This window comes from Aquila chrysaetos, chromosome 6, assembly GCF_900496995.4.
Source record: "Aquila chrysaetos chrysaetos chromosome 6, bAquChr1.4, whole genome shotgun sequence".
In the NCBI taxonomy this organism is placed as follows: Eukaryota; Metazoa; Chordata; class Aves; order Accipitriformes; family Accipitridae; genus Aquila; species Aquila chrysaetos.
The window spans coordinates 1,263,118-1,282,481 of NC_044009.1; the positions used below are offsets into that span (position 1 = coordinate 1,263,118).

The window sequence follows — 19,364 nt, forward strand, 5'->3', positions numbered from 1 at the left end:
ACGTAAGCTTTGGACATCCACAAACTCCTAAGGCAATCAGTTCCTCTGCTGAACTGTGTGTTGTGTAAAAGAACCTCCTGCTTGTTTGAACCTGTCGCTCAGTAACTGCATTCGCTAATACCTTGTTCCTGCATTAGGACAAAGAGCGTTTAATCGCTGCCTATTCCTATTGTCCGTCGCTTGAGATTTTTATACATCTCCTTTATAGCCCTGTTTAGTTGCTTATCATATGGAATCTACTTGATCATCCTTCTCAGAATTCACAAAATCTTATTCTGGATAAATGCTGCAACGTTGTGTTACTGTTATCGGGATATACTGCTGTGAGTTTGACAGTCTGCATAGAATAAGGAAATGTGGCAATAGGAAATGAAATAAGAGAAGGAACTGTGTTCCACAATAAATCTGATTCACAGTAAACCTTCCCTCAAAAGGAAGTGAGGTATAAAAATAAAAGTATTAATTGGGAAATAAAATATTAAGGATGAAGCGTTACATTCTGTGACTATGAAACCTGATGCTTTCTGTGGTAGAAGGAAGATATGAGGAGGCTTGCTTAATTTCTGAGACATTCAGCACCTTCAGATGTCCTGAAGATGAATGGGTCATGTGAGAGTTCATCAACAACGAAAACCCAAATGTTAACTTGTGAGTCTACATCTAAATATAAGTTTAGTCCCTGTTGTAGGTAGAAACCTCAAATTTCTAAATACTCAACCGAAATTTGAGCCCATAGCTTTTGTGGCAAAGTTCAACATAAGAGATACGTCAAACAAAATATGTACCCACATACTGCACCCAAGAAAAATGCAGTGGGAGCCACCATGAGAACCTCTAGTAGTTGCAGGTAAAGCTGCGTAAGCAGATACAGGTTTTTATTCCCCAGTGATCTGCTCCGATACAAGCGTTTAGAACTGCAATGGATACGTAAGTATTTCTGTGGATACAATTGTGTTTGAAAAAGTTGTTTACTGTATGCCTTTTTTTAAATTCCATTATTTTGCACGGCTGACATTGGACATAGCTGAGATGGCGCTCGCATTGGAAACTGTGGCATTTGCTACCACACGTGAGAGGCTTGGCTTGGAGAATTCCATTTGCTTGAGAATCTCCAGATCTGCTCTCAAGGTTATTAAAAATTACAAAGAAAACAGAAGATGCTGATTTTCTACCAGACAAAACAAGCTATTTCAGAGTGAATTAGTCATCAGAATGCTCTGTTCTAATTCTGCAGCTTCTTGTTTTCCCTCCCACCCCTGCCGAGACAGTACAGATGTCCATGGGAAGTCGCTCTCCGCACGCTGGTGTCTGCTGCAGCTTCCCAGCCGGGGCGGCATTCTCCCAGGGCTGCCTCAACAAGCCGGGGGTACGGTCTCGCCCCTGCGGGGTGCCCAGGCCCTTACCTGCAGGTGTAACGCTCCTTGCCCTTGCGCAGGATGGGATCGGATAGCGTGGGCGGTGGAGATCGGAAGTTGAACGGGTGATGTGGAAGGGGCTGCAGGGAAGTGCCAGTGTCTGCCTTCATGGCTGCAAAACTCTCCAGTTTCTCTGTCATTGTTTCTATGGCTGACATCTACAAGTACAAGGCAAGACCTCAGGTCATAAAAATCCACAGGAAGAACAGCATCTGATGCATAAAGCACGTCTTTCAGCACTAGTGTGTTGGTCAAAGCCTGCTGCTGATGTTTGCTCTCACCCTCAGAAGCTAGCTGCACAGCGTGAAATGGAGCCACTGAACCCAGCCAGGAAAGAGGGAAATAGCATATCGGGCTCAGAGAAATCTGAAAAGGTACAACTGGCAAAGCCAAGCAGTAAGCATGAGATCTCAGAAATCAGGCACTCGTTTACCTTCTGCAATGTGCGTGTGCTTACTTTCAGCATTTCAGATTAAAAATCATCTCAGAACGTGCTTGGCTTCCCTTTTCCAGGGATGACACTGAAATTAGACCATGGTCAACTGCTGGATGTAGAACTCACTGTCCAAACCCTCCTCTTGCACTCAAAACAAAAGCCTTGGAATGCAAGGAGGTTTGATTTCTCATACGGCACCCGTTACCCTCGCAGGGGCTCCGAGGGACGGCAGCAGCGAGCTGCAGGCAGGCAGGTAGGCAGGCGACCCCGGGTTAGAGAGGACAGAGAAGTTTTGGGCAGGAGGCAGAAGAATCCTGGCCAAAGTGGAGCGGGACGGAGCGCGCGGGAACGCCTGACTGCTGATCGGGGAGCTGAGCCAGAGAGGCTGAGGCTGGAGGGGTGAGGAGGGAGCAGCTGGGGAAGACGAGGAGTTAAGATCAGACGCAGGATGGAGCGGGTCCGCAGAGAGTTTGCCTAGCGAAGAGGCCAACATTTTAATTATATGTAAGGAAGGTTCAGAAGCCAGTAAAGGTGATGGAAGGATGGGTGGGAGATGGCTGAACTTCCTGGAGTGAAAGGGAATTCCAGCCAAAATACCCAGTGTGAGCTGTGGCTGGATGAGTTACGGTTAGGAGGACCACAACGTGTGCTTTGAAAGCCTGTTTGGATGGGAGTGGCAGGCATACAGGCCTAGAGATGTGACACCGAATAAAATGTTTCTGGGTGCCTTTACCAGCTTTAGTTTGCATGAGTCGGCAATGGCCGTGTTCTCACAGCAGCGCTGGATTAAACACCACACCAGAAAGAGGGAGAAAGGGTAAAACCTGGAGATACGGGAGAAGCGGAAGGAAAGCAAAGAAGCAAAGAAAGACGTTGGCCTGGGCGCAAAAAAAAGGATACGCATAAAAATCCTACCTAAAGCAAACCACTTTTACTTTCATTTGAGCAAAAGAGGCAATCCAAATCCAAGAGAGAAACGCAACTCGGAGGACTATGCTGACATCTCCAACGTTCAACTTCATGCGCTCTTGAGAGTGCTTTCCAGATACCAAGCAGAAAACACGGATAAAACAAACAAGGCAGCAATAAAGCTGCCTCCTCGCTGCAGATGACATCACCGGGAAAGAAGGGAGCGCTGGGGGGAGCGGGAGCCTGAGCGGCGAGTCAGCCCGAGAGCTGGGGGGACAGCGAGCGAGCGGAAGGCAGTAGGAAGCCATATATCAAAACTAGATGCTCTATTGTACAGGAAGGGCTGACCTTTTGCACGTTTACACTTTATTAAACTGGGCTCGGGGGCGGGGAAAGAGAGCCAAGATATTGTTTAAAATGTATGACTATAAAAAAAAGTTGTCTTAATCACCAAAGAATACATTGTGGAAGGCTGACAACCATTCATAAGCTGTAAAAAAGAGGAGTAGTAAAACCCATTTCCCGATAATAGATCCACGGCCCCTTAGTTGGAGGCTCCCAGCCCATGATAAATAGTAAGTAATACTTAGCGCCAGCCACTTGAAAAGGTTACTTGATCATTTACAGCAAAAGCTCTGCCCCAGCTGCCAGTCATGTAACAAAACCATCATGTTAAAATGCTATCCGGATCTTTCAGAGCTATGCCACTCAGCCCTTTGCTGGAGTACCTGGAGATATCTTTTGTTGTGCCCTGTTCTTTAGGCACTTAGTCAGAGATGTTTGCTGGCTTGATAGCCGTAGGCTTATTTTAAAATTCTAAACACTGGCCATAGCCTCTCCAGTGGTAAAGGCACTTTGCTATTTAGGGAACAACTGCCTGGTTATAATAAAAAAGAAAGGGAGAAGAAAAGAAACTTAACAGGTGAGAAAAGGTTTTCCATTAAGTTATCAAAAAGTTACACCATTTATTTATGTTGTCCAGAGTTTCATTTAAAATAGACAATGTAAGAATAACTCCCATCCAAGCAGAGAAACTACCGTCAACAACTGGCTAAGAAATAAAAGTTGCCTGAAATTCATTTTGAGAGAGAAAGCATCTTCTGAACGCTCAGTCTTCATCACATCTTTTGGCTTAACCACATCCCACCCAGGGCCCTCTGAGAGCTGGGGAGTTATTCACAGGAGAAAAGGCTGAGACCAGACTCGCGTTTAGAGCGAGAGAAACACACGTAGACCGTGCCTCTAAGCGACCCGGTATATGAACATCGGTCCTAACGAAGAAGACAGAAGCAGGAGCCCCTGAAATATGATTTCTTAGGAAAAGAGCCAGGGTGGTATCGGATGGGGATCTGGTAGTAAAAATCTCACATGTTCTTGAACAAATGGCCTGTCTTCGTTCACCGTATTTGAGATACCTGACTGATTACATAGCATGGGAACAGCAACGCTCTAGATCAAGTGATCTTTACACAGCAACCCGCTTTATTAAAAATTAATTACCAGGAAGTTTCGGGCTCGAGTGATTGTAACTTTTAGGCTATTCTGTGTGATAAGCTATTAGAGATAACCAGACCTTCCACATCTTTTCATTGCCATGGGAAGAGGACGTGGTCAGGATTTCAGGAACAATGTTAACAACCTTCCACCCAATGCTTGCTCCTGCTCAGGGTCTGAACGTTTCTCATCGTCTTGTTGGGTTGCTTTGCCACACTAGCTCCTCCCTGCTATCAGATTCTTTACAGGCAGATATCCCCACTATTCTAACTCACACAAACACAGGATGTTCCTGGCCAGCCTGTCACCATTATCCAGCCTGTATGAAGGAAAAATCGGGGGAAGTTATTAACCAAACTCTGAGGCTGATGCGAAACAATGAGGGAACTAAGTTTAGCTGTGAAAGCAACCAGGATCCAGCTTTCACAAACCTGCAAGTTATTTATCTAAGGTGGGAAACATGATCAGAGGAGAACAATGCATGCGAATATAAAGGAGAGCACAATAATGACCACAGAGCTCAGCTCCCAGCATGTGGTCACAGCAGGAGAGATGGAGGATAACTGGCGACCGTCACACGGGAGAGGATGTCGGGCAGCGTGTGGCAGAACCTGCTGCATTATCATTATGGAGCGAGGAATCCTAAGGGCAAAGAGTAACATCGCTTCTGGGGGAGTTTAGCTATCGCTTCTAAGATAAGGGCATCTGTAAACTGGGGTTGATTCTCGTGCATAGTCTTGATTGCGCTGGCCTTAGCTGTGCCTTTCAAATACTCTGGGGTAAGGGCCTGGCCTGGCTGCACTGTGGGCTGATGGGCTGGCATTCCCGGCCCCCTCTCAAATGGGAAAGCTGTCCAGCAGCGTTTCCCATTGCTCTGCAGTGACTCAGACCTGAAGGAGATGCAGAGGGAGCAAATATCCGTGAGTTGTCAGAAGAACAGAGACTAGAGCAGCTGTGCAGGAAGGAGAGAATCCAAGTTCTCCGCCAAGTGACCCATCACGTTTTGGAGCAGGCAGAACCGAACCCCGATTCTCCATTGCCCTGCACTTTCACGCTTTCTAGATGATGTACGGGAACGTCAGGCAGGTACAAAACACTACTGCCTGGATGCTGGACAGCCCTTCTCCACTTTGCGCTACTGCAAGTGACTGCACCGGGTGTTCCCAAAGGAAAAAAAATTACGTAGGCATTCTGGCATGTGAAAGGGGAGTCTGGCAGACCAGCTGAGTTGTCCAGAGCTCATCCCTGTTCTTCTGTTAATGCAAAAGAAACAGCAAGGCGTAACTACTATCATCCTCAAACCAGGTCTGAAATTAAAAGTATCTGAAAGTAACTGGTGGAAAACACTGGAGTTCCCAGTCAGGCCCTTGGATGACACAGAGTCTGACCCAAGTGACTTGTCTGTACCAGCTCCATCTCACATGTCTTGGCATTCAATCAACACCACATCGTAATGTCACTGCTTTTACCTGGGGGTGAAAAAGCAGCGGGGAAGGTCGCAGGTACTTCTCCTTTAGGGCACCCACAGGGTCTGTCACCTTCCGCTTCTCCACCCTGCTGGACAACAACACAGAGGGTTACATACCTTACAGGGCTACAGGCAGCAAAGAAACAGCCAAACCATTTGCAGAGGTGTTTAAATTAAATATATGCAGCTATTCTCCTATTGACCCACATGTCTTTCTTCCCCTTCTACTGGATGCTACAGACTATGGCCCACAAATTACCCTGCAAAAGGCACTGGAAACGGTATGAAAATGGGTCCCCTCCTTTGGGCAGTATTTTTTTTAGTCATCAGGCTGACAGCTAAGAAAACATTTTGATCTTTCTATGCAAGAACTCATGCCTCTGCTGTAGTGGTTTAAACCTCTGCTGTTATGAAATGTCAAGAAAAAAACCTACATTTCAAGCAAAAGCAATGTTTAAGTGGGAAAAGCTCTACAGAGTCCGCAGTAGGCAGCCACTGCATGGAAAAAAATTTGTCTTTGAGAGTTTGTCTTTATCTTAAGAGTTAACACAGGGCCAGACTTCGCAGCCCCAAGTGTGCTGAAATCATTAGGTGTTTCATATTTATTTCCTCCCTTGCAGCTGAGAGATAATTTGCATTGAGTTTCTTTGGCAAGCGTATGTGGACAACAATTTCAAAAGTTAGGAACCGGTGGGAGATCTCTGAAGTGACTGAGGAACCCGAGTTCTCCTGATGTCGCTTCGGCCCATTCAAATATTCCATGCTTAAGCACCTTACTATGCAGAAACGATCCTAAAGTTCGGCTCCTGTTTTTGAAAATAGTGGCTTTGCTTTCACAAAACACTCTACTTGCAGGGAAACTGTGGTGTGGAATCACCAAAAAGAGAAACTGAAATGTCCTCTATGGGAAAAAAGCGTTATGAAAGTGACTCCAATAAACGCAGCTGCATCTTTAAATTACTGGAATACAGTCCATCTCAGCTAAACCAGCAGAAACCCAATAGTAAGAGTAATTTTAACTACATTAGTCCAGCATAAATGAGAGCAAATTATTTTGCTGCATTTCAGCTGATTGGTGTGTGGATCAAATTACCAAAGAGTTTAAAAGAAGAGTCATGCAGAGTGCTATTTAGTGAACTGTATTTAATCTGCATTTAATTTTTCTTGGGTAGAAGAAAAGAGAAGAGCTGGATTTGAAATGCAGTCAGACTTGCTGTGCTTTGGAAGGTACGTGTTTTTACGGGCATGAGTTTTCAGGAAAACAACAATCTGCAAAACAAGACGTAAAAAGTTTCTCCCTGACATAAGGTAAAACACTAAACCGCAGCAAGCAGTGAAGCTTTACTCTCCGTGACGTGCTGCCGTCGTCTGCGATGCCCAGGGGAATGCCCCCCGGACCTTGGCAGCAGGCGTCTCGAGAGACAGCCCCACCTGCATCAGAAACGTAAAAAACTTCGTGAAGCGGCAGCTTTTCACGCAGCTTTACCGTCTCCCAGTGTCGGGTAATGCGAACACAACAAACGTACAAACTTCCTCGTCAGAGCTGAATTCCGCAGCGACCAGAGAGAGGATTAGGCTGATCTTTTCAGCCCAGTGCCTGAGAACGTTACCTTAACAAGGCCGAGCTAAAAACTGCACTGATTTCAGGCTGTCTGGCTGCATTAAATTATATCACCAGGAGAAAATGTCAACGATTTAAGTGGCCTTTGGGAGAAAAATGAAGGAGCCAAACGATGTGAGAGAGTCTGATAAAGAGAAGTTTAGAAACAAAATATTTCCCTATTTTTTAAGCTGGGACTTGGAAGCTCTGCTGTTTAGCTCATTACATCAGAAGTCTGATTCGCAAGCAACTCCACCGCTGACTTTCTATTTTAATATATTACTAAAACTACATGCATCCCGTGGAATGCAACAAATGATGCCCCCATCCTTCACTTCCATCTGTCTTCTGGACCTTCATGGTTTTCCCGAGGCTGCTATTTTAATTGGCAGCGGCTTTTCCAACCCGTGTTGTTTTAACATTCCTACTGAGAATGCCCAGAGGTGGCAGGACCCTAAGCTAACTCGAAGCTTTTGCCTTTCTATCCCATTTCTTTCCTTTTTTTTTTTTTTTTTTTTTTTTTTTTTCCAGAAGTACTTTTTACAAAAATAAATGCCGGACTATTTACATCATTACTTATTTTTCCAGGAGGAGATGACCATGGTGGGTCCCAGACAGAATACACTACACGTCCCGGGTTGTGATGTAGCCGTTGCCATCACAGATGGTAAGCATGTAAGCAAGCAACACAGCACCAACCCTGAGAGCGCTGGCAAAGCGAGAGACGCTTTCTTAATAGCAGGCAACGAGGGCTCACTAATCCTCATCTCAGCTGACAGTTCTTTGGCCTGGCTAGACATTGACATCATTTTTTCCCACAGTTATCAACCGTACAATAGCAGCAAGGCAGTGACATAGGTGCTGTTCTCCTGGCCTGCTTCTCCAGCCAGCAGCGAAGGCCACGCCACCCGTTGTTGTTCCCAGTCCTTTGAACGCTCAAGCGAACCATCCCAGTGCTGACATAATCGCTCTGCGGTGACTAGGAGTCTTTCCAGCGCTAAGAAAACACCAGCTTCTGCAGCACATCCATTAACTTTCCAGCAGGCTGGATTACAGCTAGGCTCACTACGCAACCCCGCGGCACGCTGCTCGCGTTTAGCTCGAGTAACGCAAGAACAAGCCGTTCACTTCCAGGAACTGGCTGTTCAGTTGGACGCTGAATCCAGGAGCCCTCTGGGCCAAACCCGCGAACCGAAATGGATGTCAGGAAGCATCCTGTCCTAAGGGAGAACTAACTGCCATGTTAAAGTCTACATCAAACTAGTTCGGCATACCTCTTTTCCCCGGACTTTGCTAAAAACAAGCAAACGGTATTTGCTGTGTGACAAATACATCTCGTCCGTAGCAGGAAGATAACAGAGGTAGCGCCAGTGCCTGGATGGGTAATACGCAAACGTACTGGTACCCTCACCATAAAGCGCGAACTGATTTTCCTTTAGAAACGGGTTTTATAAAAAACTCTAAACCAACAGAAGACTCAAGTCTTCCCTTTACATCTTATTCTGATATCATTCCCTCTGGAAGTTTAACTGGCATTTGGATAACTTCATCCAGTCTGCTTTACACCCGCCTTCCGTGTTCAGCTTATTCTAGGCACGACATAACGAACCGGGCCTTCCTCAAAACCCATCCTTTTCAAGTGAAACTAGAAAACCCTTGTTATCTTCTAAGAAAGGTAAGTCTGCAAGAAATGTGTCTGGGAGAGGTCCGGATAATAACACGCTACCGTGTATTTACACAGTACTTGTTATTCCACACTTAAAAACGTTTCGAACGGCTGGGGCCACAACAGCAGTTCCTATGAACTGAAAAACTCTAAGAAAGGGAATTAGAAAGAAAAAAGGGGGCTGGGGAAGAAGAAAGGTGAAGTGGCTCACAAAGGGCCATCAAGTAAGTCAGTGGGAGAGCTGCATTTCCAGGCTCCCAGGGCTCCTGACTCATTCCCAAGCCATGAGAGCCCAGGCTCCGAGGCAGCTGAACTCTGCATTCTTATCGAATCAAACCTCTGGAATTTCCCCAGCAGAAGTGCCATCTTAGTGTTGGCTCGTGGGAGAGTCCTTAAATAGGTCAAGTTTCTTCTTTATCAAAATAAGGATGTGTTCTTTATACATATTGATTACGAGTACTCCTTTCAGTTATTCAGCCCTTTCGATTCAGAAAATTCAGCGTGCTGTGACAAAGGAGAGAGGAGTACCATCAACTGCAGCAGACTTTCACTGCTCTTTCTAAACAACCTACATCCCGATCCGCCTCAAGTTGCGATGTCAGCTAGAAAATTAGCTCGTTAGAGGAAACGCTTAAGGCAGGGTATGTTAATACCTGTATATGGGGTCCATGAAAAAGGGCGATGGCTTAGCGTAATGCAGGGATGGCTGCTGAGGCAGTTGAGACTGGGAAATCTTGGGTAAGACTTCACTTGCCATTAGCTTCCTTTCCCCATAAATGTGGTTTTTCCGTGGCTCTCTTCCTCCGTTCTGACTGGCTCGGATGCGGTTGCCGATGCTCAGATCCAGCGGCTGTTCTTCCCCCGCGGACGGGGCTGGCAGGACCTTAGGTGGCGGCAAGATTGGCTTAATCTCTTTTGGCTTTGTGGTGAGATCAAAGGGTGACTCTGAGCTGGTGCTGCCTACTTTGTGGAGGTCCCTGGGTGACTTTGGTTCTGCCTTGACCAGCAAGTTGTGATTGAGGGTCCGCTCCGTAAAAGGGTAGAGTGAATGCGGGAAATTGGGGAGGAACTGAAAAGGGAACATGGAATGATACGGGAGCGAACCCATCTTTTTCTCCTGCATCCCCATAAAGCCAGGCCCAAAATACTTCTCTGCGATGGAGGCGATAGCTTTAATAGAGTCATTAGCTGCTCCCGTGGTAGGTAGCAGGTGCTCTTCGGGGGGAGGAAAGAAGGAATGCTGAGAATAGAAGAGAGGGATCTCACTCGTGTTGTTGGTGGAACTTGCAGACACGGAGCTGCTGACAAAATCCGGCTTGTTCTCCATTTGTTTGCTCTTATCTTTCGTTTTGTCCCTGTCACTCTCTGCATCACTGTCCAGGTCAGAACCGGTGCCAGTAGTGGTGTCCAGATCTGTGCCGGTGGTTGTATTGACATCCTCAAAGTCACTGCCATCGGACATGTCGCTGTTCCTGGCTTTTAGCTTCTCCAGGTAGGAGCTTTCCAGGCTACTTTCACATTTCTCCTCTCCTGAAGTGGCCTGGTTGCTGTTGCTCACTGCAGAGATCAGAGGAAGCGCCGGGTTCCCAAGGGGGCTTGGAAGCTTTGCGTCTTGAGTGTGGTTGAGGGGACTTTTGAGCAGTTGCGTGGGTGGTAACAAGGGGGGCCTGGGGTATAGAGACGGTGGGAAAATCCCTGGGAATCCCGGAGTGAGGGCAGGAAACGCTGGCGGGGCAGGTGAGAACGGAAGACCCGCTGGGTGCGGGCGGGACGGAAAATAATCGTTAAATCCCAGGCTGGCGTGATTGAGGTTGGGAGAGGGCTTGGATTTGTCCATCATGGAAGTGGGCGTTAGGGGCAGGCCGGGGGCAAAAATCCCTCCAGGGTTGTAATGGTTCTTGCCCTCGCAGAAGCGCCGGTGTTTGTTGAGAGAGGAGGTAGTGCTGAACATCTGGCCGCAGTCCTTGCATTTGATCTGGGTGCGACAGTCCGCGTGCATCCGCTTGTGACGGCAGAGGTTGGAGAACTGCGTGTAGGATTTGTGACAGACCTCACCTAAAGCATCAACAGAAACCAACAACAAAAGCAATATGAAATTAACAGGAAATGGCAGGGAATTCTCCAAGAGCTTCACCAGCGTCCCCCGCCCCTTCCACCCTGCCCCTGAAATCGCCTCCCCGGAGACAGAAGGGGTAAAAAAAGCAGGCTACAGCTACGCGCTGGACCGGACCTCTAGAAACCCACCGCCACATCTGTCCCGCTAAGGCTTCCCCCCGTCACTTGGGGCACACCGTTTAGTTTCTTTGTGCTTCAGCTCTCCCCGTGTACCGTCGGGCTAAGGAGTCCATCTGGTCGCTTCAGTTTGCAAGAACGTGGGAAAAGCTATCTCCCTCTTTAAAGGTCTACACGGGGCTCAGCCTCGCCGGGCCGCGAGCTTGGCTACGTTTGGGAAAGGAAGAGGCAGCCCTGGGAATCCCGGCTGAGGACGCTGGAAGAGCCGCGAGGGGAGCGGGCTGCAAGACCCCCAGGGGCAGCTGACGGAAAGCAATGCTTCGCTGGAATCCCAGCCGTCGCCCAGCTGGCACGGGCCAGGCTCCCAGAGGCTTCCACCCCAGAAGGACCATCACCTTTCCCTTGCGATAACCCTCCTCCCTAGAGACTCTCTCAACAAGCGACTCCACAGAAATCGGAGGGGACGTGCCACTCCTGCACAACCTTTTTTGGGGGGACAGACAATAATGATAATCACGCGTTTGATCGACAATACCTATTTGTATTAGCTAGCCTGCTTTCCTTGTAGTCCTGGCATGGCAGGAAGCACTGAAGGCTGAAGGGAGAAGAACTTCGCCTCATTTAATCAAACCTACCCTTTCTTTAATGCCATTAATAGTAAGTAACCACTCCATGGGGAAGTTCTATAAACACTTTGCCAGCCAGGCCTCAGTTCAGCTAGAAGCGGGGCGAGATCTTGTATTCGTTAAATTAGTAAGACACCCCAGCAATGCTAAGTTAACGCTACATCAGCGTTTTCTTTAACGACCTGTAAATACCAAGCTTTCAAAATGTGAATTTTTATGACCTCTTTCACCTACAGACTTTGCTGGTGTGCAAGGAACAGGGCAAAGTAAGAAAAAATCCCACCCAAACTTTTCTATGTATCAAAACACTGTAACTTTTTATTATCTGATGCCTCTTTCAACATAGGAATAAATTCTACTTCTTAGTGAATTAACACACTTCTTTCACCGGAGAACTGCTGTTATCACCATTCTGTAAACATGGAAACTGAGACAAAGACAGGGGAAGTATATTGTTTGGAGTTGGGCAGGCAAGGACCCAAATCCGAATTCTCCTGACACCCAGTCCTTCCACTCAGTGATGAAGCGGTCCTTCCTCCCTCCCTCCCACCCAGCTTTTACCGACAGGTACGCTCAAGAGTGACTTTCCCTCTATTTTTTCCTAAATCTTTAGGATTTACATCAGTGTTCGAATACCAAACGACTGCCAGAATGTTCCACCGGCAGCTCTGAAAATATAAGGGGAAGCCCCTTCTACTGAAATTCAAAGCAGAGATTATTAAAATTTAACAAATTTGACATTTCAGTTCAAATGAGCATCCCAAAATTCAGTGGACTGTCACTGAAGAGACTGCTGTGTCTGCTTTCTGACTGCACTAGAAATTTAAGATGAACCATCTCTCCTCAGAGTATTTCAGCCTTTCTGCTTTGGACCCAGATACAGCAAGGAGCTGCAAAGGAAGCACAAACAGGAGGAGAACTAGAAAGCCATCAGAAGAGTTTCAATGTTTGAGTAACAGCTTTTTCAAATGCGTATGCTAAAGCCATCCCTAGTTTTTGGCAATCACCCCTTAAAAACCTGTGTCAGTTCTTCTGAACTACTATTATTCTATGCGTATAGTTTTATGGCTGTTGGGTGTATTATTTTAGCCACCTTAGACTTTCAAAAAAAGGGTTTATTTAGGTTTTTTACTTCATTTTAAAATGTTTTCTTAAAAAAATATCTAAACAGAGTTCTTAAAGGAAGCACTACTCAATTTATTTTCCATAAGCTAACGGCCTGTTAAAACAAACCCTGTTTCTATAGAAATTTAAGCAGAAGGATATGTCGGCATCCGCACAACATTCAAGTCCCACAAACTAGTTCTGTCTCTCCGGGCTGTTCCCGTGCTTTGCTATTGCAAGAGATGTGCTTGTCACCAGTCAGTCTCAGAGGGAGGCAAAGCGCCGCCCCCCGCTCCAAGTGCTGGCAAACTAAAGTCAGGACAGCCTGTCCACTCCTGCCTGTCTCGGTTTTGGTGCTACTTTAACTGCTTGACCCTTGGTTCTAGAATGGGTGAGTATTTTTCTTGTCCTGCCCGCCTATGCAAAGCCAGCATCTTCAGGGTTGTGGGAGTGACTGTGTGAGTCCAAACGAACAGGCAGGTGCCAATACCGCCACGTGTAAGGATACCATGAGTAAGCTCCCTCTCAAATTACTAATAATATCTGAACAAATGCCACATTTGGGTAGATTTCTTTAAAAGGTGTTTGTATATTTGTCTTTCCAGAACAAAATTCACCCCTTTCTAATTTTAACTACCTCCTTTGCCAAGTACCAAGGGATGCTACATTGTGGTTTAGAAGATACACACAAGTTTATAATAAATGGCTCATCTACTTAAGCAGATTTTATCACAACTGAGTGCACTTTCTGTCAGTTTTCACTGGCTCAACACTGTGTTTGTGGTGGTTGCATTATTTTTATTGTATGCATTCGCAATATTACACAAACACCATTCCCATGTGGCAAAACTTAATGAGAAGACTGAGAATAACAAAAGCAAAGTCTTCCAAGGGAATCATGTTCCTTTTTTTCATTTTCCACCCCAGGAAGAGTTGCTAGATATATACAATGCTGCACAAAATTCCCTAAAGAAAAGTGCTATAGGTATGAGAGCTCACATCATCATTGCAAAATAGGGAAAACTGGAAAATTTTTGTTTAAGTCTCCAGTTCTACAGTGATTTAGTAACTCTGCGTGTAGTTTCCTCTCTTGCTGTTCTGTGTTCTGCAGTTATAAAGTTACAGTTTGGGGTTTTTTTTTTAAAGCCAAGTATAACACTGTAAAAAACAAACAAACAACACCCCCCCCCCCCCCGCCGTCCCTGCACACACAAACCCTTTTCTTCCATTGAACAGGAAAGAAAAAGTTCCCAGTGAATCCTGCCTCATGGCTCCCCTAAAGTTGCTAATGGATTCCATATTCATGCATGTGACTCCACCTGGCACATCTGAAGTAGGCAGAATCAGTCTCCAGTTGTTTTACACACTGATTTAGACTGACAACTCCCTAATTCTTATGAGGTGAGAGTGAGGAGATTATGAGAAGAAATCATTCATCTCACTGCAGCAATACTACGCGATTCAAATTATCTCTTTCATGTGCCCGTCATCAAATGAAAGATTGCATCAAAATGAGCAATAAGAGTATTTTTTCTTCCTCTGCTGACACCCATCTGATTATCTCAGAACACACTAATGAAACGAGTCTCCCAGGATACTCTTGCATACTGTTCCCATTATACCAATAGCAAAAAAAGGCAGAAGTGGGTTCAGTGGCTTCCCTACCGTAACATCAAAGCCTGGAATCAAACACAGATCCCGTTCTGTGCTTGAACTACGCTTTCTGAAGAGTGTCAGGAAGTAGTCCCTAAAGTTTCTATAGCTTTGTTGTGACACGATCCACTTTTCTGCGCAGTTATCAAAATCCAATAGATGCTGTGTCAATTAAAAAAATATACAACCCTGAGAACGACAAGAAATGAGACGAACGGCTCTCAAGGGAAAATGCCCTTTTGGAGATATCCCACTAAAGACGGCGCTATGGACACGGTTAACCTGCTATTTATTTGGCTTCCGAGCATTATCTAGATGAAATGTGCAGTAAATAAAGAAGGAAAAAACTCTTTTTAAAAAACACCTTCTTCTCGTCTCTGTGACTATTCCAAATTCTTTACAATGGCTACAGGATTTGAGGCACCCCGAAAAACATTTCCATCAGGCTATGTCAGCTATTTATTTATGTCAACAACATGAACATTCAAAAATTATTAAGGAAAAAAAGACGAGAGAAAGCAAAGATATGAGAAAATGGCATCGCTAGGACTGCTGAGAGACTGAGCTTTTAACTTGTCAAGAAAGTCAAAAACTGCCATGAATGTTTACTGAAAAAACAGGGAGCATGCAAAAAAAAAAAAAAAAAAAAAAAAAAAGGAAAAAAAATCGCTGCGGAATTTCATCTTGTGCTCTGACCTATAAAATTACAGCGGCTGCTCACAGAGGGACAGCTAGTACTGGGGGGCCCCCGCAGGATACGTGCAATTATAGCAAAAGCCAGAGCTCTGTGATGGCCGTGACAACTTACATATGAAAGGTTTGACAGTACTGTGAATGTGCTTGTGCTGTTTGAGGCCAGACGAGGTGGCAAAGGTTTTGCCGCAGTCCGGGCAGGCATGGGCCCGCGCGCCAACGTGCTGGGAACGGATATGCCGCTGGAGGTTGCTGGGGTCGGTAAACACCTGAAAGAGAAAACGCCTTGAGGGAGGAGAAATAAAGCAGTAGGGAGAAGAGCGTATACGTGAAAAGCTTGACTATTTTTCGGGTTTTTTTTGCCACCACCGCTCCTGGCATCAGGAGTGCGGGATATTCACCTCCCGCTGCAAACGGATAATGAACTGAGCAGGGCCGAGCCGCGTCCTGCCAGGCTGCTGTCACGCTCTCCGAAGCGTGCGGTGCTCGCGTTTTAACAGCTCTTTGCTTACCCACATCTGCCCTGCACGACGCTCACCTGCCGCCCCGGCAGACTCTCCGATACCCGGGAAAAGGCCAAAGGCGAGTCGCTCCGGGCAAGGCTGAGCTCCACGTCCGAACGGAGGTGCCGGGGCCAGCTGAGCACGCCTCTCTCCCTCCGTTACCGCGCTCCGCACCACGGCCGGGCCACCGAACCGCGCCAGCACGGGTCGCCCGTCCCCTGGACCCCCTTCCCCCAGGTCCCAGCGCCCTCTCCCAGGCAAAGCCGTCCACGGTTACCACGTCCCGCACCGTACCTTAACACAGTTTTCACATTCGAACCGTTTCCCACTGTCGTGAGACATTTGGTGACGAATCAGGTTGGATTTCCAGTTGAAAGCCTTGGGACACTGGTCGCACTTGTACTCCCTCTCCTCGGTGTGGATTACCATGTGCTGCTCCAGGCTGGGAAAAAGAGACAGGCTGACCTCGCATGGCAGGCGGCAGCCCGCAGAGCCCAAATCCGAGCGCCCGCCCGAACCGGGCTCTTCCAGCCAAGGCACATACTGTTACAGAACTCCTGCCCCGATTCAGGGAGGTTTGAAGGCGAGAGAGGTGATCAGAGACGGCAATGGAGAAACAGGCTGCGAGCCCATAGGGTCTGGGGGGGTTTGCTGCCGCGGAGCACAACTGCAAAAGCCTTTGTGAAAAGGAGGTGAGCAGCACATCGACCATGGGAGGTGCAGCGACACACGAATACCATTTCTTTTTTTGGCGTTTATTTCACCGATGGAAGCTGCCCTACTCTGCCTCAAAATGTCGCTGCGTTTTACAATATTTCTTATTAAATACCCGAGTCCCATTTACAAGGGGGAAAAGGAAGGTAAAACCAGACCTGACCCTGCAGGTTCCTGAAGGGAAAAATGAGCACTTTGTGACCAAGGCTTCTACGGCATCCCCACAGGGAAAGACAAGATATTAGCTGTTGCTGCCGAGACTATCACATTGCCGTTTTCACGGGCACAAAGCCCACAGCTTCCCAGAACACAGCAACTTAACATTGGAAAGAAACATGATAAGGTGCAAACACATTTCACTTCTAAATGTCAGGCATCTTTTATTACTTAACTCGGCAATTTCAACTTCTGCCAACTGGCAGCCTCTCCCAAACCAGGAGGATGATGGCAAACCAAAGTGGCTGCTGGAACGGGGCCACGGCGGGGATGACTTTTCAGAGAAATGCACAGGGTGCTCCGTTTCCCCTACGCCAAAGTACCGTCCCCGTGCATCAGCACGCAGCGCTCCGCTGGGCCACCGAACCAGGCGTGACAGTCAAGGGAAGCCACTGTCGGTGGCAGCGGGGCAGGTACGGAACCTGGGAAACCGTTCTGCTGAAGACCGACTGCTGTAAGATGAACTAAGCAGGCTGGAAATCCCGCACCTCTCAGGCCCTGAGAAACGAAAGAATAAATTTTGGGTCCTTTGCTGCCTTCGGCGCAGTTTAACGGGAGTTACAAATACTCCTCCTTACTGTGAATTCTGATGCGGGACAAACCTATGTGAAATCCACTACCGCCTGAAATCCCCTACAGATCGATATTAAACCATTCCTATGGAACTTTAAAGCACAGCTATATTTTTTATAGGAACATTAAAACTAAACACTACTGGAAAACCCTGCCAGTCTTCATTAAATGCTACAGGACGACTTCACAGCAGATAACCCCATGGCGTTTCCACAGAGCCTGGGGGATTTAGAAACCTAGGAATCCACTCAGCCTTGGCACGTCCTCAGACTATCCTCCTCTCACTCCCTTCGGATGCCTGCGGGGACCTGCATCCCCGGTGGGACGGTATGCCGACAGGCACCCTGGCACCAGCAGGCACCTGCCAGCACCCAGGCGGAGCAGAATGGACCCGACACTGGGGTCCTCTGAAATGCCCAGCGTAAAAGCTAATCGCGCTGACAATTGACCCACGTTGAAACCTTTGTGCCCTGAGGGCATTTGCTGGCACACGAAGACGGACAACCGAGTAGAAGGTGGCTTCATCACAAGTGGGCTTGGTGGGACTGTAACCGGCCCAGCAACTCTACATACGAATCTTAAGCAGCCACCAGCCTGCTAGTCCCTTGAAGAACCTCCTCCTCCTCCAGGTCAGATAGTTAATATTCATGAACATGCCCCTTATAAACTGCCAATCCACTGATTTTAAAGAAGCAATATTCATTTTGCTAAAGAAATGGTGTTCTTAACACTACAAAATTTTTTACACATACAAAGAAATATGTACCTTTCATATACATATACAAAAATACGTTCCTGTTAACTGTGATTTATGAGTTTATTTAGAGCAAATATGGACAAACTAATATGCTGTTTAGAGGCAAGTACCTACTGGGATTAGCAAAACATTTATTTATTTAGTCAGCTGCTAAATGCTCAATTTCAGTTCCCCAGTGGCACTCTTGATTTGATCTGTATTAACTTCTGAAAAATTGTAAGACCATCTAGGTACGCTGACTGGATACATTCTGTTCTTTTAGTGGCTTTCTCAGTACATAAAATGCAGCAGACTGATGGGGGAGGGATAGATGTGGACATTCTCTCCCAGCTCCAGTAAAGCCATCAGCGTGCAGCACGCTGAATGGTGATGTCGCTGACACTATCTTTCCCCTGTTGAAAAAACGAACTTTGTATTACTTGCTTAAGAAAACCCCAAACATTTGGAATCAATGGTCTAAAAGGCAACGTACCCAACGAGCCCGGGAGCCCCTATCACAACTCCAAACATTTTCCAAGTGTACAGGTCTGTGGCTAATGCCTTGGAGCATCGCCATCTGAGTTCAGTTGGAAATACCTTGAAAAGGCCTCTCCGTCACCCTAGGGGTGCTCCAAAACTGGAAATCCACGCTAGCAGACACATGGACTTTTGCCTCAAGCTTGAGATATTTGTGTTGAGCACACTGATGACCGGTAAATGTTCTGCTACGTTTTCTTCTTAATTACAAGGTCTGTAAAGTAATGGTTAGGAGTGATGATTCTGAAGAATCAAAACGGGAGAAGGTCCTGAAAATAAATCAGGACAGGGCTTGTAGAAGTGGTGTTCTGTCCTTCGCCCTTGCCAAGGTTTTCGATCTGACTTTGAGCAAGTCATTTGCTCGTCCCTTTTGCCAACCGCCACTTAAAAGCAGTGCTTGGTGCGGGAGCTCTCTGCTCCGCTGCCGGCAATGCTCGCGATGGAGACGGGCCCCAAGGTGAGCCAAGCCTTAAACGGAGTGAAGGTCTGTCTTACCCACTTCTCCCAAGAAATCAAGGGGAACTCGGACCTTAACTCAGCCACATCATTTGAATACCTAGAATTAGCTTCACCAGGCGACTCTCAACATCTTACTCACAGGGGTTAAGTACTCACTAAAGGGAAAAAGGGACTTAAATTTTTTCTGCATCTCTTAACCCCTGCAGAATGGGTACACAGTGCCACCGGAGACCCCCAAGGAGAGTCAGGAAATACACAGATGTGACGAAGAGGAGACGACATATACATTTCAAAAGGGTATTTCCTAAAATAACATAAAACCAGAGTGCT

The 19,364-nt window shown here is 46.8% G+C and overlaps 1 protein-coding gene across 2 annotated transcripts in view; it reads right to left on the minus strand.

Moving 5' to 3' along the window:
- PRDM16 (PR/SET domain 16) overlaps window positions 1–19,364 on the minus strand; it is a 350,362-nt gene that overhangs the window by 19,486 nt on the left and 311,512 nt on the right. Inside the window, exons 7-11 of one of the 2 annotated variants that reach the window (XM_030018556.1) lie at window positions 16,094–16,241; window positions 15,412–15,565; window positions 9,642–11,043; window positions 5,724–5,808; window positions 1,404–1,573 (exon numbers count right to left, since the gene is read on the minus strand). In XM_030018556.1, coding sequence (XP_029874416.1) covers window positions 1,404–1,573; window positions 5,724–5,808; window positions 9,642–11,043; window positions 15,412–15,565; window positions 16,094–16,241 — 1,959 coding nt within the window. Of the gene's footprint in view, window positions 1–1,403; window positions 1,574–5,723; window positions 5,812–9,641; window positions 11,044–15,411; window positions 15,566–16,093; window positions 16,242–19,364 lie in introns of both variants that reach the window. The other variant, XM_030018558.1, reaches the window with a different exon arrangement.